The sequence below is a fragment of the Drosophila ficusphila genome, unplaced genomic scaffold, assembly GCF_018152265.1.
Source record: "Drosophila ficusphila isolate 14025-0441.05 unplaced genomic scaffold, ASM1815226v1 contig_198, whole genome shotgun sequence".
Classification (NCBI taxonomy): Eukaryota; Metazoa; Arthropoda; class Insecta; order Diptera; family Drosophilidae; genus Drosophila; species Drosophila ficusphila.
This window is the reverse complement of record NW_025064092.1, coordinates 11,534,289-11,554,139: the sequence shown is the minus strand read 5'-3', so window position 1 is coordinate 11,554,139 and position 19,851 is coordinate 11,534,289. Positions and strand designations below refer to the sequence as shown.

The following is a 19,851-nucleotide window of genomic DNA, read 5'->3' as shown; positions in this document are numbered from 1 at the left end:
ACGACCCAAGATGCGTTTCCCGCCTGCGGGCGATCGCGATTCTTGAATGGCATCCAAATTCCTTGCAGCGCGTTACGTGTCACATGAACCCCCGATCGAAACGAGACCCGACCGTCGGCATACCGTTAGGTGTTCGGTCTATTTCGGGTCTATATCTGCATCTATATCCATGACTATGTACTCGCACACGTACACGGGTTGCCCAAGGGCGAGGGGCGGGACCGAGGGGGCGGGGCGGGCGACCGCTTCCGGTTTTTCCCAAGAGCGTTACGAGCGGCACGAGCGCTGCACCGCCGACTCGCTTTCCACCGCTCTTTAGTTCCCACAGGCCGCTACACCGCGCAAAAAAACGTGGCCCAAAGAAGCTGGGATTTCTTTTAGGAGTTACCTCCGAGCTTTCGATAGTTAAAACCCTTGGGATGAGTGTGAAATCAAAAATTATATAAGCATAACCAGATCGTAATAGTTTGTTGTTGTAAAACCTCTTGTGCTTTTCCCTCAGTGCACCCTGCTCTTTGCGACTTTTGCAGGCCAACGGAATCGCGGTTTGCTCTGCGGTCGAACTCGCAACTCCAACTTGCAACTCGGAACCCCGGATCACAGACCACAAACCCCAAACCCCAGATGCCAGAAGGCAGCCCCTGGATCAGCGGAGCGCGTAAGCTGGTGATGATTGGAGAGTGACCCCCGTCGACTGGGACTGCGTGCATGTGCACCCATCGGGCGTGGAGCTCCGCTGCTGCTCCTTGAACTCGTCACGAACTCCCAACTTCTAGGAGTTATCCGTTCTGCAACGGAAGAGCGATGGCAGAGCGGTCTGAAGTCTGAGGGAAGGAAAGTGCAGAGAGCGAGCGCCTCGGAGAGCGGGAAAACAGCAACAGCGCAGTTAAGCAGGCAGTAAACAGCAGAGCTGAAAAGCATAAATGCTGAAAAGCTGAAAATCAGAAAATCGGAACATCGGAAAAGCAGCTGCCCTGCGCTGGTGTGCGTGCCCCGTAGCGAGTGTGTGTGTGAGTGGCGCAGTGTGTGTGCCAGCGCGACTATAAAAAGCAAGCGCGATCGCTTTCGGCGCTCACTTTTGGTCTCAGCAACCAAACGGCGTGTACCCACAAGATATTATAGACATACTCACCAGAGGCGATCAGATTCGAGTCCGAATCCAAACCCAAATCCAAATCAAAATCAATTCTATACAAAAAACATCCCGGAACGCAGGCACTCGCGGTGGGAAGAAATTTTTCTTGTTTTTTTTTCGTTGTTCAATCAAAAAGAAGAAGAACGTTTTCGAAACGTGTGCATTTGCATTGTGAGTGGATCGAATCGCAGGGAGAACTGGAAGCCCGACACACCGAGGAATTCCAGCTAGCCGAGAAAAGCCGAGAATACGAGGAGCTACTCCTACAATCCCCCAGAAAAGTGAGTGTGAGGCACGGGAAAATCCCTGGCTAAAGAAAAACAAGCGTCGATGCAACTGAAAGTGGAAAAGTGCGAGTGGAAGCTAAAAGTTCGCGAAGCCCCTGGATATTTTCACATCATTTGTGTGGACTAAGTGTTCCAGCAGGCCTCTTGTTCTTGGGAGGGACTTTTAAAACGGACTATCATTATTATTACAGTATTCGATGAGTTTAGATTAGAGATTAGAGAAAGGGGAAGCCTTTTAGGAAACCTTCTTTTCAAACGCCAAACACCTCCCAAGATACCACTTATTGCTAATCTAAGAATATTTCTGGAGCTCCCTGATAACCTATCCCTCGAGTGATCGGTCCCAATCCGATCCAGAAGCCCGTGCAAACAGAGCAGGTTGTTGGTGGCCAGAGCCACCTGCAAGTCGGAACTCGGAAATAGAAAATTGTGATTCGGAAATCGGAAACCAGGGGGTTAATGCACAGCAGTTTCCAGTTAACTCCAAGTGGGAAAAACGGCAAATGGGCACGAAACCGAATCCCGGTTCATCTTTCGGGGTCGGTCGACGGCCATAGCGACCATACGACCATACGAGTCTATAAACGCGAGGGGCGCTCAAGAGTTCAGGCCTAACGGTCTTCTTTAGCTCTGTTTTGCTACGCTTCAGCCTCTGTTTCTGTTTTTGTTTCCCCATTCCCCGTTCCCCATTCCCCATTCCCCATTCCCCGTACCCCGTACCCCGTTCCCCATTCCCCGTTCCCCATTACCCGTACCCCGTTCCCCGTTCCCATTCTTCTCATTTCCAGCTTTCTGTTTCTGTTTCTGTGTCTATTTGTGTGTCTGTGTTTGTGTTTTCACCGCTGCTCATCATCTTGCGCAGTTTGGTTCGGGTTGGTTGCTTGGTTGGTTGGTTGGCTGGTGGAAACCGGGAGCCATAGAGGTCTGGGTCTGGGTCTGGGTCACAAAGGAAATGGTAATCGGGCAAGAGCAGAGAAACGCCACAGACACCACAGACGAAACCCGTCCACAATGTCCGCAGTTCACACACATTTCAGTTCCATTGTTACCAATGTTGTTTGCTATTTGTTGTTTGTTGCCAAATTTAATTGCTTTCTTTCCCGTCGGCGGGCCTTTGTCTCCAACTCTCTTCCCTTTCTTCTTTCGGTTGCAGGCGGAGGCAGAAGTGTTGCGAATTCGACGACGGCGACAAGTGGCCTCGAGGCGAGCCGGCAAGAAAGCAGCGACCAGTCCGATCCGCACCCATTCAGCAACCTGCAAGATCCCGGCCAGAACCCGGAGCCCAGTAGAGCCAAGCCCGGCGGAATCATGACGGACGTATCGCACGAACTGGGCGCCCTGCGCTTCGTGGTGGTGAGTAGTTGATCCGCTAACCAGACATAATGCACCCAGCTTTGTGGCTAACCGACCCATCAGTGCTGCAAAATGCTAAAATGCGGAGTCCAGTGTGTGCTGCAAAATGCTAAAATGCGGAGTCCAGTGTGTGTGTGTGTTGCACCTGTTCACCGAGTCGAATCTTTGGGGCAGGGCAGGTCACTAAACGTACGAGAATATGAGGAAAACAGGGCCAGAAAGTAAAAGGGACTTCGACTGCGATCCGAGGAAGAAATGCTTGGAATGCCGCGGTTCTATAAAAACTATAAAAAGATCGCGGCGTCTCGACGACATTGTATTGTGTTTTGTTTTTTCCGCTCGCACATCTCGTGCGACAAATTCCCGAATTCCGAAAATTATTTATGCGCAGAAGGCGCAAGAGATGCGTGAGGGCCAGAATAGAGCTTGGGAAAATGGGGAAAAAGTGGCAGGAAAACAATAATGCAAATGGCCACAATAAATGTCAGCCGAAAGCCGCGAGAAAAATGTCTGGACAGCTTCCAAGACCATGATTAAAAATCATTAGGATCGCGAAACGATACAAAGAACAGAATGGCCATTGGGGCTGCAAACAAACAGTGGGAAGACCAACAAAAACCAACAAAAACCAACAACAACCAACAACAACGAAGCGGGGACAATTCTCTTTTTGTTGAAATTCGCTGGTGTATTTGTTTTAATTTGTCGCCACATGAATTGCCAAAATATACTCGTACACGCCCCCCTGCCCGCCCACCCATCACCCACCACCCATCAGCCATCAGCTAAAAAGACAAACACACAGAAAGGGGTTTTCGCACAGCACAGCACAGCACAGCAAAGATCAAAACACGGAAAAATTCTTGGCAATGACCATCGGAATAGCAATGCTGAATGTGCACAGCACCCCACAACCCCACACCGCCACATTATATAGAGGCTATAGATATAGAATGCGCAGACTTCGCGAGAGTGACAACGGCGCCGACAAATAGATCCGTAAAACAGGGGCTACGTAACCGATTCGCGCCGGACCCGGCCAGCTGCAGCTGAAGATGTTGCCCAAAAGGCGAACATTCCGTTTGCGGTTTCGGCCTCTATGTACATATATAATTTATTTGTCACCATAAATAACCATAATCCCATGGGATTCATGGGATCCATGGGATCCATGGGATCCATGAGACGAAGGACCGCATACCATTGTGCAGTATCCACTATTTACCGAACTTTAACTGGAATTGCGACGCCGAAGAGCAGAGTGTCTCAATCTAATTCCCTTTGAAATGCCATTTAAATGAACATTTTTTACCCATGAACTAGTTGAGTGGGAAACTCCAACGAAAGCCTCCCAGAATTGTTGCTTTCCTGGGGTCGATGGCAGTGCATTTCCATTGCTCTTGGGGATCCGCGGACCCTGCTTACAATGGGTGTGCATTTCGCTTTCAGCGACCCCAAATGGAGGAGCGGCTTCCCACCAATGAACAACTTCAATGCTTGTTTCCCTGGACAAATTTATGCCGTGTCTTCCCAGACTTTCTCCCCGGGGCGAAACTCTCCCCAGCGCCGGAAAAGCTGAGGAGCTGAGGAGCTGAAGAGCTGAAAACCCAAGTTGACAAGTTCTGGCCGCTTTTCATTCATCGTTGGGTTTATTTTTAAACGCCTTTGCCAGTGTGATATGAATGAAATTCGCTGATTGACGAATTTTTGGATATTGATCAAAGAGACAAATTCAGAGCGTCATTGCGGCCGGTGCCAAAATGGCAGAGTGGCGAAGTGACGAAGTGGCAGAGTGGCAGAGTGGCAAGTGGGGTTATATAAGCACCGGCGAGGGGTCCACCTTGGCCACCTCGTCCCTCTCGCTCATGGGCAACTCGATTGGGCTCCCATTAACTATAATCAGGTGGAACAACCACCAGCTAAGACCGAGAACAGGAACCTGAAGGCCGTGAAGGTCGTTCCTGTTTTCTTCTTGGCTCTTGCGGGTCGCTATCTATCTCGGAAGAGTATACTATATATGTATGTATATATGTATGTATGTATATATGTATGTATGTATATATGTATGTATGTATATATGTATGTACACACATACAGTGGGATCTGCGGATGTTTCAGTTGTTTCCGTTGTTTCGGTTGTTTCGGCTGCTCGTCAACGACCACTGCCCCGCCCACACGTAGCCCGCCGCTCGCCCGCCCCCTATTCCGCAGAGGCTCTTATTTATGACCACGACATTTGCGCATTCCTTCGGTGCTGTGGCTCATGGCGCGGGCATCTTGCACTTATTAGATGAAAAATTACACAAAATGTTGGACCGCTGTTATTTAATTGCCGCTAATTAATTTTCCCGCAACCGCAAGAACCTCTTCCTCTTCCTCGCTAGTTGCGCGACTTGTAAGACATCAATTGGGCGTGGGGGCGGGGGGATAATCCCCCAGAGCTCAGCCTCCCCTCCAGACATAGAAAGCTCTCTAATGCGCTTCCCATCCTTCCCACTCCCATCCAGGACTCGCCGCTGTCCTCCAAGGTGGCCATGTTCAACAACCAGGCGACGCAGCACAAGCAGTCGCAGCTGCTGAACCCCTTCTCCCAGGACGGACGTGCCTCCTCGCCCAAGCCCACCTTCTCGAAGGACCAGTACGGAAAGCCGCTGGCCGGCAGCCTCACGGAGATGCGCGGCCAGAAGGCCAACATCCACGTGATGAAGGAGATGCTGGAGCTGTGCCAGATCATCAACTCGGAGGGCTACGACGTCAAGGACGAGCCCACCATGCGCGTGATCCCCTTCGGCGAGCTGTTCAACGTGAGTTCCTCCGGCATCCCTTCTTCTTCCTGCTCCTCTAATCCGGCCACTTGCTTGCAGATCTACAACTACATCTCCGACAAGGTGGTGGGCATCCTGCTGCGCGCCCGCAAGCACAAGCTGGTGGACTTCGAGGGCGAGATGCTCTACCAGCGGCGGGACGACAACGTGCCCGTCTTCCTGCTGAAGCCCATCAAGGAGATTCGCGCCGAGATGGAGGCCAAGATCGAGGACATCAAGCGGGCGGCCAGTCCGGTGCCGCCGCAGTCCACCTCGGTGCTCTTGGACCGCAGTGCCCACGAGCAGAACCTCAAGTCGAGGACTCCCTCGCCGGCCGTGGGCAAGTCCTCCAAGGCAAAGTCCGCATCACCTGCGCCGGCGGCTAAGGCTGCTGCGACTGCTGCTCCTGCAGCTGCGACTGCTGCTCCTGCTGCTGCGGCTGCTGCTGCTCCTGCTGCTGCTCCTGCTGGTGCAGCTGCTGTGGCTCCTGCTGGTGCAGCTGCTGTGGCTCCTGCTGTGGAATCTCCTCCTGCCGCAGAGCCCGTTCCTGAGGCACAGCCTGCTCCACAGGCCGAAGCCACTTCTGCTCCTGCTGCAGAGCCGACTCCTGTGCAGGCTTCTGCTCCGGCTACGGTTCCTGCTCCCGTTGAGACTAAGCCAGTGGCGCCAGAAGTGCCCGCTCCTCAGCCCGCGCCCGTGGCTGTGGTAGTCTCGGAAGCATCGCCCGCAGAAAAAGCAACACCAGCGGCCAGTGAGTCGGGAGTGGAGGAGCCAACTGCTTCCGTTTTACCAGCTCCAGCCGTCGACGACTTGCCCACCATTGTAATTGAAGCCAGTGCCGAGTTCGTGCGCACCATCAGCGTGGAGCAGCTGGCGCCCAGTCCCGAGACGGCCACTCAATCCTCGCCAGACGAGTCCCAGCCAGAGCCCACGCCCGCATAAGCCGGGGAGCTAGGGAGCTTGGGAGCTAGGGAGGAAAGACCCCTCCTAGAATCGTTTTAAAGGAACTCTCGCAACTACTAAAGCGGCAGCTTTAAATTGCAGTAGTTTAGTTTACGGCGTACTTAGTTTAATTTACGGTTAGAGAACACAACACTGAAGACAGAATATCGAGAGCGACTATTTATTTTTATGTATTTCATTAACGGCCCAAAGGAGCTAGTTTCCTTTATTTTTTAACCATATTTCTATGGAAATTAACTCAAGTTTTCCACAAACAAAAGTTGGAAAAGTGCAAAGCGATATAATATTAATAAAATAAACACTAGGCACAGTAAAATTCGTTGGTGTTTTTCTGGTTACAGAATTTTGCAATTCTTAAACTAAAATTAAGAGGAGAATTAAAAAAAACTAACCATCTTTAGTTTTTCGATATTGTACTTTGAGATTTGTTTTGCAAATCAATAACAGACTGAAATACGTTACTATACTATCTCAATCCCATATCGTATATATATTAAACATATATTTATATTTATATTTATGTATATTTAAACATAAATTTTTTTTGAATTCAAATATTGTGGCGGTAAAGGGATCGATCAAATATCGTCATCGGCGACCAATGTTAGTTCTATCGATAGGCCTATCGCAAGTTGGTCATCTCAAAAAACAAAAGGTGCTAAGATATTTTTGTGGAATTCAAACGTTAACTTGATCGAAAACCAGGATGTCTGCCCTGCGCCGTGACGTGTCGCCTTTTTTCCAGCGCATCCGGGCCTTCCTCTTGGGCGTAAGTATCCAGATTTCCGAGGAACTGCCGCGGATAAGGCGCCTTCCTGTTATGTAAGAAGAATCCCCGACTAATCCAGATTGTTTTGCAGCGGGAGCACAACCTGGCGCTGCGCTTCGAGGACGGGCTAGCCGATCGCACCCAGCCCCAGCCGGAGATCCCAGAGGGACCGTCGCATCTGCACTCCGCGAACTACTACTGCCAGCGGGATGGCCGTCGCGAAGTCTTCCCACCCATCGACTTGGTGGAGCAGCAGAAGCAACTGGAAGCGGAGGCCGGCGGAGCGGCAAAGACCACATCCTCTCAGCTGCCCACTCCGGGCAAGGTCTACTCCTGGGATTAGGCGTCCACCGCACCACAGGAATTGGCCTTTTGTTTGAGTTGTAGATCGCGCCGGTTAAAGCTAATATAGAATCTATTCAAATCGACGAAGAAGTGCATGCAGTTTGTGTTCAGTGACGGATGGTTAGAATATTGTCAAGATTAATTAATCTTTTGTGCCCTTTACGAGTTCTGTTAAAGAAATGTCGGGGTCCATTGACCATTTGATGCGTTCGAAATTCGTGCATTCGTTTCCATAATCCAAGACAATTGCATTGACGCGAAGACAAAACAAAATCCATCACTGGATATAACTGTGTTCAAGTAGTTTATGGAAATATTTATACAGTTCAGGACTTAAAATTAGTTAAAGAAAAAGATCGAACCTTACAGGACGGACACCCTTAATAGACGCGTGGCTTGAGCCCACAGTTAATACCCGTTGTGGAGCGCAGGATGAGGTTCAGCACGGGCTGGACATCCTCGCCGAGCGGCAGCAGTTCAAAGTGCCGCACCATCTTGCTGATCGTGCTCTTCATCTCCAGCATGGCGAACTTCTGGCCGATGCAGTTCCTTGGACCCGCGGAGAAGGGCGTGTAGGCAAAGGGATTGATCTCGCCCTTGCGCTCCATGCTGAATCGTTCTGGCAGGAACTTCTCGGGCTCGGGAAAGTAGTCCGGGTCACGCTGGGCGTGGTAGATCATAATAAGTACATCGGAGTTGGCGGGTATGAGCTTGCCATCCAGCACAGTGTCCTGGGTGATGTGGCGTCCGATGAGCGGCACCGAGGGAAACAGTCGCAGCGACTCCTTGATCACGCACTCCAAGTACTTCAGTTCGCCCAGGAGCTGCATGGTGACTGGAGCGGACTTGTCGTCGCCAATGACATCCCGCACCTCCTGGAAGACGCGGGCCTGGACCTCCGGATGCCGGGCGAGCAGGTAGCAGGTGAAGGCGATGCTGCTCGTCGTGGTGTCGTGGCCCTCAAACATGAAGGTGTCCACCTCCTCGCGGATGTCCTCGTTGCTCAAGGGGGCTCCGTCGATAGTGGACCGAAGGAGCACGTCCAGCAATGCCATGCGGCGCTTCTGACCCACATCGTTCAGGAGGGCCTCATCAGCACCTCCTTCCTTGGCAATGGACTTCTGGAGGAGGTCGCGTCGCTCCTTGATTACCGAGTTGGTGAAGTCGTGCATGTTCTTCACGGAGTCGTTCAGCTTGGCAAACAGCTTGGGGTAGATGAGCTTCATGCTCCCGTCAGTGCGCTGCAGGGGATTCATGAAGCGCTCGGCCAACATGCTCGAGGCACTGAGGAGAGAAGGACGTGTGAAGCTCAAAGCGGCAGGGCGAAGTGCTGTGGCAGTAGTGTACTCACGTTGTCACCGACTGGACGTAGGAAAACTGCGGCTGCAGCTGCGCATTAATCCTCACGCCCATGGCCGTTTCCGCAATGATGTCCATGGCGCACAGGCAGGCCACCGGAAACATGTTGATCACCGTTTTGCCGTCCGCCCTGTCGTACAGCTGCTGGACCATCACGGCGCTCTGCTGGTCGAAGACCTCCACGAAGTCCTCCAGGATCTTGAAGTGGAATGCCGGTGTGATGGTCTTCCTGCGGCGGAACCACTTCTTCCCGTTGCTGATGAGCAGTCCGTCGCCCAGCCAGTTGACCAGCAGTCCGTACAGATTGTTCTTCTGGATGGTCTGCTGGCTGCTCATGATCGCCTCGATCATCTTGGGATCGGCGGTCATGAAGCCGCGCTCCATCAGCATTTGGATTTGGATATTTTTGCCGAACTCTTTGATCATTCGGAATTGCAGATCGAAGACAGCTGCAGGGGAAAATGGTTTGTAAGTGATCAACCTAGTTTCCAAACTTAAGTGTCATGTGCAGGAATTATTTCGATGAAAACATTTTTGTGTTCTTGCATTTGTTGGTTAAGCCAGCATCTTCAGGTATTGTCTTTTTTTCTTTCTGATAATTCTCTTTAAACAAAAATACCCCCAACTGCAAGAGGCGTTCAAAAACTATTGATTAGGAATGCCAGAACTTGGTCATGCGAAACGGTTTTGGTGCCCCAGTGCTTCTAACGATCATGACCTACTTTTGGGTGACTCGTTGATCATCATGGGTGCGTTGCCCACCAGAGGATAGCGCCTGGGTCCCCGGATCCCAGCAGCGGCGAACATCCGGTTGTGCCGTCTGTTCCGCAGGTAATCCCAGACGAGGACGGTCGTCAGGACAACCACGACGAGCTCCAGATACATGGCCGAACTATTGGCTCTTCTGTGACGGTGATGGCAATGAGATTGAATCTATCTGACGCTGGCACCGTTTGCCATCGACTGGTTGGTTCTGCTCGGCGGTTGGGCTGTTTTGTAGCCGACGCGGATTGCGATAAGGCTGCCACAATCAGTGGACTGGAGCCGAAAACCAAGGCGAAGGCCGAAAATTACGACTGGGGTCAAACTAACCGACAACCTAGAGGCGCCCCTCCCGCATTTTTCATATCGGTTCGCTTGCTGTCATGGGATATGGAGCTCTTACACGGCAAGGATCACGAAGGGATCGCCCATCAGATGAATTAACCAGAAGGTGCACCTTCACCGTGACTCAAGGCGACGTTACTATCAGGAGACTGAAAGTTCAAACTGATACGGCGCGGTTCCGCCCCCTTGGATAACGAAAGCCTGGGAAAAGTCCCATGCAACTACGGTGGGTTATCTATCTGCCTACACTTCTCCTGATAAGATCAAATGCAGGGCTTGAATATAAATAAATCCATGAATAGTGGATCTTGAAAAAATATCAAAATATTATCAGATGTTGTGTTGACATATGCGATGCCCATGTTGTTATAAGAACAATTTTTTAACTTGGATCTATTTTTTCTAAGCGGAAAACTATGCAACTAAGTATATGACACATAATGCTCTCTTTAAGCCCGAGACTCTTAAATTTGTAAGATCCGATCACAGATCAGAGAGAAACCGCTTAGAGGCTGGACTATAACAGGTGTACCTATCCGTAATATTACATTTCTTTTCAACCTTATGCCTAAACTTTGAGAGCAATTCGATCGTCAATTGATGATTTTTTAATGCCATTAATCACGGTCCAAATAATATCTTTCGATCATAAGACCTGAATCATTACAATTTTTTTTTTTAACGGGGTAAGTCTGAGAATATCTTTATTATCACGCCCATCAAACTTTAGACTTAATATTTAACTGGATTCGCTGGACCATGAAGATGAACTTACTTTAAGTGCATTCATTCAACTTAGTTAAAAGTTCTCGAGATGTGTAAATCTACAAATCCATAGGAGCTCGATAACTGTTAGTAATTGTTAGGGTTAACCAAATTAATTTGCTGATAAGAAGGTATAGCTGCTCAATGAGAAATACGGCAGTTGATAAAAAACTTGCTGCTCTCACGATGACTGGATTGGCATATCAACAAGTCACGATGATTATTTAAAAAATAAGATATAGCCACCACTCTGATTCTTAGAGGTGTTTCTATGTTATACGCATTTAAAACCTATTAATATTTCAGATAAAATATAATAGCTGTTTTAAAATATATCTCAATCTCAATTACACCTAATTTTATAATAATTTGTACCTCTCCTCAAAAATACAAGCCATCACCGTGACTATGATTTAACATCATACAGGTTTTCCGATCCGAACTGCACCACCAAATAAGTAGATTGCGTTCTCTTAGTTCGCTCTTACGGATGTGGGACTGGAGGCGGATTACAGATTAAGAGTCCACGAAGTATGCGGGAGATAAAGAGCCCGGTTTGTTAGTTTAGTTCTATTACTGAACCGTTCGTCGGCCGTTGCACAATGCTGGGTGCTGCTGGTCTGCTCCTCCTGGTGGCGTTCGCCACCCTTCTCGTGTGGGACTACTTCTGGCGGAAGCGGCGCAACGATATGCTGCACTACATGCCCGGACCACGCCCACTGCCCCTGCTGGGAAACCTGCTCATGTACCGCGGGCTCAACGCCGAGCGTAAGTTCTCACCCCACTTGGAGAGAAGTCATTCTGTGAATATATTTTATGAGATAAGTTTATTAGAAGCATTTTCCTGATAACAATCATTACCATTGCAAAAACAGTGTATCAGTGATAGTGTGGTAAATCCTGCTGCAAAGTAATCTCCCCTCGTAATCTGTAGAAATCATGGACTTTGTGGCCAAGAACCAGCGCAAGTACGGCCGCCTATACAGGGTGTGGGTCATCCACCAGCTGGCGGTGTTCTCGACGGATCCGCGGGACATCGAGTTCGTCCTGAGCAGCCAACAGCACATCACGAAGAACAACCTGTACAAGCTGCTCCACGGCTGGCTGGGCGAGGGGTTGCTGATGAGCACGGGCAGGAAGTGGCATGGTCGCCGCAAGATCATCACGCCCGCGTTCCACTTCACCATCCTGGAGCAGTTCGTCGAGATCTTCGACCAGCAGAGCGCCGTGATGGTGGAGCAACTCCTGCCGAAGGCCGATGGCCAGACGCCCCTCAACATCTTCCCCGTGGTGTGTCTCACTGCGCTGGATATAATTGCAGGTCTGTAAACCAGTTGATGGCATAACGCTTGGAGGGATTTCTCCTCTTATTTCAATACGTCTTCCCCTCGCCCATAGAAACTGCGATGGGCAGCAAGATCAATGCCCAGATGAACCCCAATCTGCCCTACGTCCAGGCTGTCAATGAGTGAGTGTGGTTGGTGCTGGTGGATTCGGGGTTTCGTCTGACTTCCTGTGATTCCTTCTCCGTGATAGTGTTACCAACATCATGATCCATCGATTCATCAACGCCTGGCAGCGCGTGGACTGGATATTCCGACTGACCAAGCCCGCGGAGGCCAAACGCCAGGATGCGGCCATCAAGGTTATGCACGACTTCACCGAGAGCATCATCCGAGAGCGGCGGCAAGCGCTGGTCAGTAGTTCCCAGGACAGAGCAGCAGAGCAGGTCGAGCAGGTAGATGATCTCGGCCAGAAGCGCCGCATGGCCCTGCTGGATGTGCTGCTGCAGTCCACCATCGACGGAGCGCCGCTGAGCGACGAGGACATCCGTGAGGAGGTGGATACCTTCATGTTCGAGGGCCACGACACGACCACCTCGGCCATTTCCTTCTGCTTGTACGAAATCTCCAGGCATCCGGAGGTGCAGCAGCGCCTGCTGCAGGAGATCCTTGAGGTTTTGGGCGAGGATCGAAAGAGGCCCGTCACCCTGCGTGATCTTGGTAATCTGAAGTACCTGGAAAACGTGATTAAGGAGTCTCTGCGTCTGCATCCGCCAGTGCCCATGATCGGGCGCTGGTTCTCCGAGGATGTGGAAATACGTGAGTGGTGTTAAGAACCTCCTGGTCCGTCAACCAACCCGACTCGTCCCCTTTTAGGCGGCCAGCGCATTCCTGCGGGCACCAACTTCACCCTGGGCATTTACGTCCTGCTGCGCGACCCGGAGTACTTCGAGAATCCCGACGAGTTCCGACCGGATAGGTTCGACGCGGATGTCCCGCAGACTCATCCGTATGCCTACATCCCCTTCTCCGCCGGACCGAGGAATTGCATTGGCCAGAAGTTCGCCTTGCTGGAGATGAAGAGCACCATCAGCAAGATGCTCCGCCACTTCGAGCTGCTGCCCCTGGGTCCTGATCCCCGCCACTCGATGAACATCGTGCTGCGTTCCGCCAACGGAGTCCATTTGGGCCTGAAGCCTCGCGCAGCCTGATACAATTGCTTCCTCCCGTCGGTCATTACGTTTATTAATTAAATGTGAACACTCTAGGTAAAAGTGATAGTTTTCTGTGGAGTGGTTTTTCATCAGCTGTTGTGGAAAAACAGCTGGCCAGTGGTTTTCCGTCTCGCTCAGCTTGGTGCTTTACCGCCCTGCCTCTCCCTTGCCAGAGGCGCACCACTCAAATTGGTTCACTTATATAAAAGTTTAAAATGTGGAGTGCACCAGATGTATAAATAGGTAATCCATTTGCGGTGCTTCAGATAAGATTGCCGGCTGCTCGAGAGCTCCCCAGTTCTCCACGTCGCGTCGCAGGGGTTATAACATGTTAGTCGCACTTCTGGCTACCTTTCTGGTAGCCCGCTTGGTGGCCTGGCTCTTCCGCTTGGCGCTGAAGGAGCTGCGGCACCCTTTGCGCAGTGTGGTGCCCAGTGTTTCGAGGATTCCCCTCGTGGGGTCCGCCTGGCAGATGCGCAGTTTCCGACCAGACAGTGAGTTGTGGCACAAGTGGTCAAAGCTTCCCAGTTTCGAATGGTAATTTGCAGATCTCCACGAGAAATTCGCCGAGTATGTCCAGCGCTTCGGTCGCAGCTTTATGGGCTCCGTCATGGGTCACGTGATTGTGGTTACAGCCGAGCCGCGACATTTGGATGCACTGCTGCACAGTCCCCAGCAGCTGAGGAAGGGCACCATGTACCTGGCTCTGCGTGGTTGGCTGGGCAACGGACTGCTCCTGAGCCGCGGAGAGGAGTGGCACACCATGCGAAAGATCATCACGCCCACATTCCACTTCAGCATCCTGGAACAGTTTGTCGAGGTCTTTGACAGGCAGAGTAGCAGGTTGGTTGAGCGATTGCAGCCCCTGTCGCGGGGCCAGCAGGCCGTAGACATCTATCCCTATGTGGGTTTGGCTGCGCTGGACATTATAACCGAAACCGCGATGGGGGTTAGTGTGCGCGCCCAAGGAGACGAGGATTCCGAGGTGGTTCACGCTGTAAAAGAGTAGGCGGTAGATTTCTTATTTATGCTTTTGAATAACCAACCATCCGTCTTACATTCAGTTTGACAAACATCCTGGCCACCAGGTTCATGAGACCGCATCTTCTATTTCCCCAGCTCTTTCGGTTGTGCTGGCCCAGTGGCTTCAAGAAGCAACAAGCAGGCGTCCAGTGCCTGCACCAGTTTACCAATAGGATCATAGAACAGCGCCGCAGCCTGCTGGCCAGGGAGGTCCACGCAGATCAGCCGGAGAAGCGCCACGCCTTGCTGGACACCCTGCTGCGGGCCACTCTGGATGGACAACCGCTGACGGACAAGCAAATCCGCGACGAGGTGAACACCTTCATCTTCGAGGGTCACGATACCACGACCTCGGCTGTGTCCTTCTGTTTGTACATGCTTTCCCGCCACGAGGCAGTGCAGCAAAGGCTCTTAGATGAGCTGAGAAAACACTATGGCCAGGATTTGGAGAGGGGCGTGGTCCTCGCAGATTTTGCAGCGCTTCCTTACCTAAACTGCGTGGTTAAGGAGTCGCTGCGACTGTTTCCGCCAATCCCGGCAGTGGCCCGCTGTCTGGAAAAAGATTTGGCCATCGGTAAGTGGAAGAACTGGGCATATAATACGCACTAGACAATCCTTCTGCACCAATCTCCGGCAGATGGTGGCCTTATTCCAGCGGGAACCAACGTCGTCATACTCCTCTGGCAGCTCCTTCGAGATGAAGCTCTCTTTTCCGATCCCCTTCTGTTCCAGCCGGAAAGACATCTCGGGGAGGAGTCCTCAAGGCTGGGAGCCTACAGCTACATACCCTTTTCCGCTGGTCCGAGAAACTGCATCGGCCAGAAATTCGCGCTCCTTGAGATGAAAACCATGGTGATCAAGCTGATGCGACACTTTCAGCTGCTTCCAATGGGCGCCGACGTGGAGCCCTCTATCAAGATTGTGCTGCGATCGAGGAGCGGAGTTAATTTAGCGCTACGACCCCGGCTGTGTTGATATTTTGTGATTTTAGAATAGAAGAGATCTTACAAACAGCTGGCGCCAATCCAGTTAAAATTGATACAAAATAAAGTTATCGATAACAGGAAGAGCAATCAGCAGGCGTAGCGATGAGTAGACATCTGATTTGCTCATTTTTAAAAACATTGTATGTATTAGAAATACCATATATATAATACTATACATATTTATTTAATGTTATCAAAAGAGTTTTTCCAAAACAAGGCATTTGACCTAGTAGTGGTAATTAAAAAATTGCTGGCATGCAAAATAGATGCAACTGATAGCAGCTGATAAGCCCAGCCACTAAAAAGAACACCTTTGTGCGTCACAGTCGGCTCAAATATATTGTTTATAACAACAATCTACGAACATCTGGCCCTTTCAGCATTTTTACGATTGCCAATCGATAAATGGGACCTCAAATCGATTCGCGCAACTGTTGAAATACATGGAACCTTTTGGTTTTCCACCTTCTCACTGTTTTCCTTGATTTTGTCTCGGGAAAATGTGTTTCCTACGTTTCCTGGCTCAAGCCCGAGGGATTTTGGTACGGGTGAGTTTCCACTATAGTCCTTGGGCTGCGTAGAACCGTGCACTAATAGGGTTTCCCTTCTCCCGCAGCATCTGACGGAGGCGTCTCCCGTTGCCTGGGCAGCTGCTCCAGTTGACTCCGGCAGAAAACTGCACCTGGTGATGGGAAACGAGTCATGCGACCTGGACTCCGCCGTTTCAGCCGTCACTCTGGCTTTCGTGTACGCCCAGCGTCATCGGGAGCACGATTATGTGCCCGTCCTGAACATTCCACGCCGGGATTATCCCCTAAAAACCGAGGTAGGCCATTTGTTCTTCAAGTGTGGCATTGCAGAGCCTGTGCTGCTCTTCCGCGACGATATTCCTAGGGAAATGGGAACTGACGTGAACGTTATCCTTGTGGACCACCATGTTAGCCCCTTGGCGCCCAATGTGACTGAGATTTTGGACCATAGGCCCATAGACGAGAGTAGTCAATTTTTTAAGGACTTGCCAACCGGTTGTGAGTTGGACATCGATGCCACGGTAGGTTCCTGCGCTACTCTGGTGGCCCAGCGATATCTGGCTGAGGAGCAGCCCCGAAGCGCTGGAGTGGCCCAGTTGCTGCATGCCACTATCGTGCTGGACACGATCAACTTTGCCCCCAAGGCCAAGCGCTTTGGTGTCAAAGATCTGGCTATGGTGGAGCAGCTTGAAAGGGAGTTGAAATACGGGAAGGATCAGAGGACCGGACTTTTTGATGAGCTAGTGGCCGCAAGGGCGGATATTAGTAAGCTTACCCTCACTGAAGTGCTACGCAAGGACATGAAGATCCTGCAGACCGACCGCCAAGTGGTCCCTCTAGCTGGAATGCCAATTCTTGTCAGGGACTTCGTCGAGAAGAGCGGCGCGGAGAAGGCCGTGCGCGAGTTTGGCGTAGAGAGCAATCTACTGGTGATGCTGGGCATGTACGTCTCGCCCGTCGACGGCGCAGTGCAGCGCGATCTGGCCTTGATCTCACTCTCCGGCCAGAGTCAGGTGGTGGAACGCGTTCGGCACGCACTGGTGGAGTCCAACGATCCGAAGCTGGATCTCCGACCGCATGAGGTGGATACCCGCTTCATGGGCGGCTGCTTTCTGCGCCAGCACAATGTCCAGGCCACCAGAAAGCACATCCTTCCCATCGTGAAGCGGGCGCTGCTCGAATGGGAGGCGGAGCGTGGGTGTGATTGCGACGAGGTTTACTTCTTTAAGGAAAAACCGCAGCTGGGACTCTCTTAAGCCGGTGCCGAACCGAACAAGCAGCTTATACAAGACTTAGCTAGAATTTTAGTGAATTCCCACGAGACCAATGTTGATCCAAAAGAGATATTGAAAGAAATTCAGTATTGCCACCATTGTAACAAAGAAATTAAATTAGGTTTCCTCTAGTTTCCTAGTTGTTTACGTGAATCAAGCGAATATGTACAAGGCATACATGAGTAAAAAAAAGCGTGGTATAAATAAAAAAAACTACAACTGTGGCTCGGCCTCTTCGGCCCCTTCCCCTTCGCCCATTTCGTCGTCAGCGCACTCGAGCGTCATGTCCTCCAACATCTCCTCCAGCGTAATCTGGGGCACGTCCCCGCCAGCGGCCTGCGCCTCGATCGGTATCGTCTTGTTGCTGTCCCGGTAGATGTTTACCTGGCCGCGGATGTCCTCGTTCTCCTCAAGATCGTCGAGGAACTCGTGGTAGTCGTACTTGCTGCGCTCATCGGTGGCCTCCGCCGCCAGATGCTTGATCTTCCACACGCGCTGGCTAAGCCTGGTCTGGCGATCGTAGTGCTTGCGCACCAGGATCACATCTGGAATTTGCTCTGGCGACAGCTTCTCGAACTCCTGGTCGTTGATGTTGGCCTCGCCGGTGTTGTAGCCCATCACAGAATCGCCAACCTTGAGCAGGTGTCCCAAGTGGGAGCGTGTGTGGATGGGGTTATCGTTGATGCCCAGTTCTGAGGCACGCACCACCCAGATGTCGCAGAGGGCGTGCTTGAAGGAGACCTGCCCCTGGCCGGGATAAGTCTTACGGTCCTTCTCCATGATCACATCGATGTCCATGACGACATACTCAACCAGCTGCTTGGGATTACAAATGGCCTCAAAAGGAGCTCTGAAAAAGACGGACCAATTAGCTTGTTTCAAGGAAATACCAGCATGCGAGGATTCCCACCTGAAGTACACCTGCGATGTGAGCTCTGCAATCTGTGCTGTCATTGGGTCGATCAGGTGAATGCTGCTGGACACCCGGTTGACCAGGACCAACGGCGAGAGATTACCCAGCTGGTGGCGCAGCTTCTTGGACAGGCAAACTGCACTGTCCTTCGAAACCGGAGCTATCTCCACCGACCAGTTGTACTTGTAGTTATAGTTGTTGCTGTGGATATCGTGCGAGATGAGACGCTTCGAGGTGGTCACCTTGCCGGGCACCATTGTCAGCAGAAAGTCCACCATTCGGCGCGCATGGTTATCGCTGGCGTAGAAGAAGTCCAGACCGCCGTGTTCGGGCTTGATGCCCAGAGTGTTCTCGTGGGCCTTGTGCTTAAGGATCAGCTGCTCCAGGTAGTAGAAGGTCTTTTTGTTCTCCGCCCGCTGACGCACCTGCACCAGGCAGCGCCAAAAGTCCTTGGCCTCGGTGCGGTGGCAGTCGTTGCACATCTGATTCTGCACCGTGAACTCCACAACGAAGACCTGCTGCAGAACCGTCCCTCCGGTAATCTCGCCGTGCACGGTCAACTTTACCTTGATGCGCTTCGAGTGCTGTTCCGTCCATATGAAGCCCGCGTCCACCAGCTTCACGTCCTTAAGGCCCTTCAGCTTTTTGAGGCAGACGGCCAGGAGCTCGCGGGACTCCAGGGAGGCCTGGATCCACTCGTTCGGCGGCTGCAGGTAGCGCTCGCAGTTGCGGCAGAAGTGGAGCACCGCCTGCTTCGGAATGTTCTCCGTAATGTCGACATGGTTGCGGAGGCAGGTGACGCACATGTTGGCTGGGTTCGGCTGGATGGCCACTCCGCACTCGCAGCACAGGATAACCGCGTTAGGGGCCTCAACCTTGGCCTCCCCAACGCCCATAGCGTTAACGCCAGCGTATTCGTGATCCATCAATCCTTTGGAGGCCTCTCTGCTTTTCTAAATTCACAATGGCGTTGCAGCGACGTTAAATTCCAAGTGCTTCTACACAAATTTGTAAACACGTGCGAGTAAAAGTAATCGATAAAGGGACATCGTTTGCAGTGATCGGAAAAATTAATCTGTAATTGTGGCTGGTCTATAACTATAACTTACTACAATCCCAAGAAAGGATTTGGGGTGCTGTGCTGTGAATTGTTGGATTAACTCTACAGATATTTTGATTTTCTTCTAAGTGATAAATGGTAAAAAGCTAGCATTGATATAGCTGACTACCGCTACTGGTACCATGCCTTATTATCGATATATCGTTGCCATCACTGACGAAACAGCTGCGAAGCTTGGAAAACCGGACATTTCACGGATTTTGAAGGGATTGCCGCCATGCAGAAGAAACCCATCAACGCCAACTCGCTCCTGGACAAGCTGCACCGCGGCGCCGTCTACGCCTGCATTGGGGTCACCCTGTATGGCACCTACGTCCTGGGGATGCGCTATTACCACTACTACACCGTCATACGGCCGGAGAAGCAGCAGGCGGAACTGAAGCTCCTGGAAGAAGGGGCCCACGACAAGGCCAAGGAGCTGAAGTACTAGGATGGCCTCGCCGCCGCCCCTTTAATTGTTAAATGTCTGTTAAGCGCAATAAATTGTAAGGAAATGTTAGCATTTCCAGTCGAAATAGCCAATGCCGGTTGTTGTTGTGTAACCGCAGACAGCTGGCCAAAGTGGATAGCGACCCGGGGCCCCCGCGGGATTTTAAGATTCAATATCTGACCCTGGATCAG

The 19,851-nt window shown here is 51.3% G+C and overlaps 7 protein-coding genes across 11 annotated transcripts; 5 read left to right on the top strand and 2 right to left on the bottom strand.

Moving 5' to 3' along the window:
* Positions 1-1,130: 1,130 nt before the first annotated feature.
* LOC108097071 (skin secretory protein xP2) lies at positions 1,131-6,858 on the top strand. 4 transcript variants are annotated; one of them, XM_017199108.1, is made up of 4 exons: positions 1,311-1,416; positions 2,576-2,775; positions 5,283-5,579; positions 5,640-6,858. In XM_017199108.1, the coding sequence occupies exons 2-4, from the start codon at positions 2,731-2,733 to the stop codon at positions 6,519-6,521; spliced, it is 1,224 nt and encodes a 407-aa protein (XP_017054597.1). In that variant the 5' UTR covers positions 1,311-1,416; positions 2,576-2,730; the 3' UTR covers positions 6,522-6,858. The 4 variants fall into 4 exon arrangements, with proteins under 4 accessions (XP_017054601.1, XP_017054597.1, XP_017054599.1 ...); XM_017199110.2 differs by lacking the exon at positions 1,311-1,416 and adding an exon at positions 2,272-2,344; XM_017199109.1 differs by lacking the exon at positions 1,311-1,416 and adding an exon at positions 2,276-2,377.
* A 305-nt stretch (positions 6,859-7,163) lies between these two features.
* LOC108097077 (NADH dehydrogenase [ubiquinone] 1 alpha subcomplex subunit 7) lies at positions 7,164-7,739 on the top strand. Its single transcript, XM_017199118.2, has 2 exons — positions 7,164-7,311; positions 7,403-7,739. The coding sequence occupies exons 1-2, from the start codon at positions 7,249-7,251 to the stop codon at positions 7,652-7,654; spliced, it is 315 nt and encodes a 104-aa protein (XP_017054607.1). The 5' UTR covers positions 7,164-7,248; the 3' UTR covers positions 7,655-7,739.
* Positions 7,740-7,947: 208 nt separating this feature from the next.
* Positions 7,948-10,261, bottom strand: LOC108097067 (probable cytochrome P450 4d14). 2 transcript variants are annotated; one of them, XM_017199105.1, is made up of 3 exons: positions 10,181-10,261; positions 9,008-9,464; positions 7,948-8,940 (listed from the first exon to the last, which is right to left on the bottom strand). In XM_017199105.1, exons 2-3 carry the CDS (start codon positions 9,439-9,441, stop codon positions 8,037-8,039), a joined length of 1,338 nt encoding a protein of 445 aa, XP_017054594.1. In that variant the 5' UTR covers positions 9,442-9,464; positions 10,181-10,261; the 3' UTR covers positions 7,948-8,036. The 2 variants fall into 2 exon arrangements, with proteins under 2 accessions (XP_017054594.1, XP_017054593.1); XM_017199104.2 differs by lacking the exon at positions 10,181-10,261 and adding an exon at positions 9,738-9,904.
* Positions 10,262-11,485: 1,224 nt separating this feature from the next.
* Positions 11,486-15,480, top strand: LOC108097066. Its single transcript, XM_017199103.2, has 9 exons — positions 11,486-11,655; positions 11,822-12,208; positions 12,286-12,355; positions 12,424-12,989; positions 13,047-13,376; positions 13,636-13,878; positions 13,933-14,389; positions 14,449-14,981; positions 15,045-15,480. Exons 1-9 carry the CDS (start codon positions 11,490-11,492, stop codon positions 15,380-15,382), a joined length of 3,090 nt encoding a protein of 1,029 aa, XP_017054592.2. The 5' UTR covers positions 11,486-11,489; the 3' UTR covers positions 15,383-15,480.
* A 338-nt stretch (positions 15,481-15,818) lies between these two features.
* On the top strand, positions 15,819-17,421 carry LOC108097072 (exopolyphosphatase PRUNE1). Its single transcript, XM_017199113.2, has 2 exons — positions 15,819-15,941; positions 16,010-17,421. Exons 1-2 carry the CDS (start codon positions 15,894-15,896, stop codon positions 17,177-17,179), a joined length of 1,218 nt encoding a protein of 405 aa, XP_017054602.1. The 5' UTR covers positions 15,819-15,893; the 3' UTR covers positions 17,180-17,421.
* LOC108097064 (60S ribosomal export protein NMD3) lies at positions 17,315-19,179 on the bottom strand. Its single transcript, XM_017199100.1, has 2 exons — positions 18,108-19,179; positions 17,315-18,047 (listed from the first exon to the last, which is right to left on the bottom strand). Exons 1-2 carry the CDS (start codon positions 19,034-19,036, stop codon positions 17,411-17,413), a joined length of 1,566 nt encoding a protein of 521 aa, XP_017054589.1. The 5' UTR covers positions 19,037-19,179; the 3' UTR covers positions 17,315-17,410.
* Positions 19,180-19,340: 161 nt separating this feature from the next.
* LOC108097078 lies at positions 19,341-19,752 on the top strand. Its single transcript, XM_017199119.1, has one exon. It carries the CDS (start codon positions 19,448-19,450, stop codon positions 19,658-19,660), a length of 213 nt encoding a protein of 70 aa, XP_017054608.1. The 5' UTR covers positions 19,341-19,447; the 3' UTR covers positions 19,661-19,752.
* Positions 19,753-19,851: the final 99 nt, after the last annotated feature.

Coding starts and splice junctions, on each gene's coding strand:
- LOC108097067 (XM_017199104.2), bottom strand. CDS start 9,900: ATGTATCTGGAGCTCGTCGTGGTTGTCCTGACGACCGTCCTCGTCTGG. Junction 9,465..9,737: donor GATCAACGAGTCACCCAAAA/GTAGGTCATGAT, acceptor TTTCCCCTGCAG/CTGTCTTCGATCTGCAATTC. Junction 8,941..9,007: donor TACGTCCAGTCGGTGACAAC/GTGAGTACACTA, acceptor TTCTCTCCTCAG/TGCCTCGAGCATGTTGGCCG.
- LOC108097064 (XM_017199100.1), bottom strand. CDS start 19,036: ATGGATCACGAATACGCTGGCGTTAACGCTATGGGCGTTGGGGAGGCC. Junction 18,048..18,107: donor ACATCGCAGGTGTACTTCAG/GTGGGAATCCTC, acceptor CGTCTTTTTCAG/AGCTCCTTTTGAGGCCATTT.
- LOC108097078 (XM_017199119.1), top strand. CDS start 19,448: ATGCAGAAGAAACCCATCAACGCCAACTCGCTCCTGGACAAGCTGCAC.
- LOC108097072 (XM_017199113.2), top strand. CDS start 15,894: ATGTGTTTCCTACGTTTCCTGGCTCAAGCCCGAGGGATTTTGGTACGG. Junction 15,942..16,009: donor CCCGAGGGATTTTGGTACGG/GTGAGTTTCCAC, acceptor CTTCTCCCGCAG/CATCTGACGGAGGCGTCTCC.
- LOC108097071 (XM_017199108.1), top strand. CDS start 2,731: ATGACGGACGTATCGCACGAACTGGGCGCCCTGCGCTTCGTGGTG. Junction 2,776..5,282: donor GCGCCCTGCGCTTCGTGGTG/GTGAGTAGTTGA, acceptor ACTCCCATCCAG/GACTCGCCGCTGTCCTCCAA. Junction 5,580..5,639: donor CCTTCGGCGAGCTGTTCAAC/GTGAGTTCCTCC, acceptor ACTTGCTTGCAG/ATCTACAACTACATCTCCGA.
- LOC108097066 (XM_017199103.2), top strand. CDS start 11,490: ATGCTGGGTGCTGCTGGTCTGCTCCTCCTGGTGGCGTTCGCCACCCTT. Junction 12,209..12,285: donor TGCGCTGGATATAATTGCAG/GTCTGTAAACCA, acceptor CCTCGCCCATAG/AAACTGCGATGGGCAGCAAG. Junction 13,879..13,932: donor GCGCAGTTTCCGACCAGACA/GTGAGTTGTGGC, acceptor GGTAATTTGCAG/ATCTCCACGAGAAATTCGCC.
- LOC108097077 (XM_017199118.2), top strand. CDS start 7,249: ATGTCTGCCCTGCGCCGTGACGTGTCGCCTTTTTTCCAGCGCATCCGG. Junction 7,312..7,402: donor TCCGGGCCTTCCTCTTGGGC/GTAAGTATCCAG, acceptor ATTGTTTTGCAG/CGGGAGCACAACCTGGCGCT.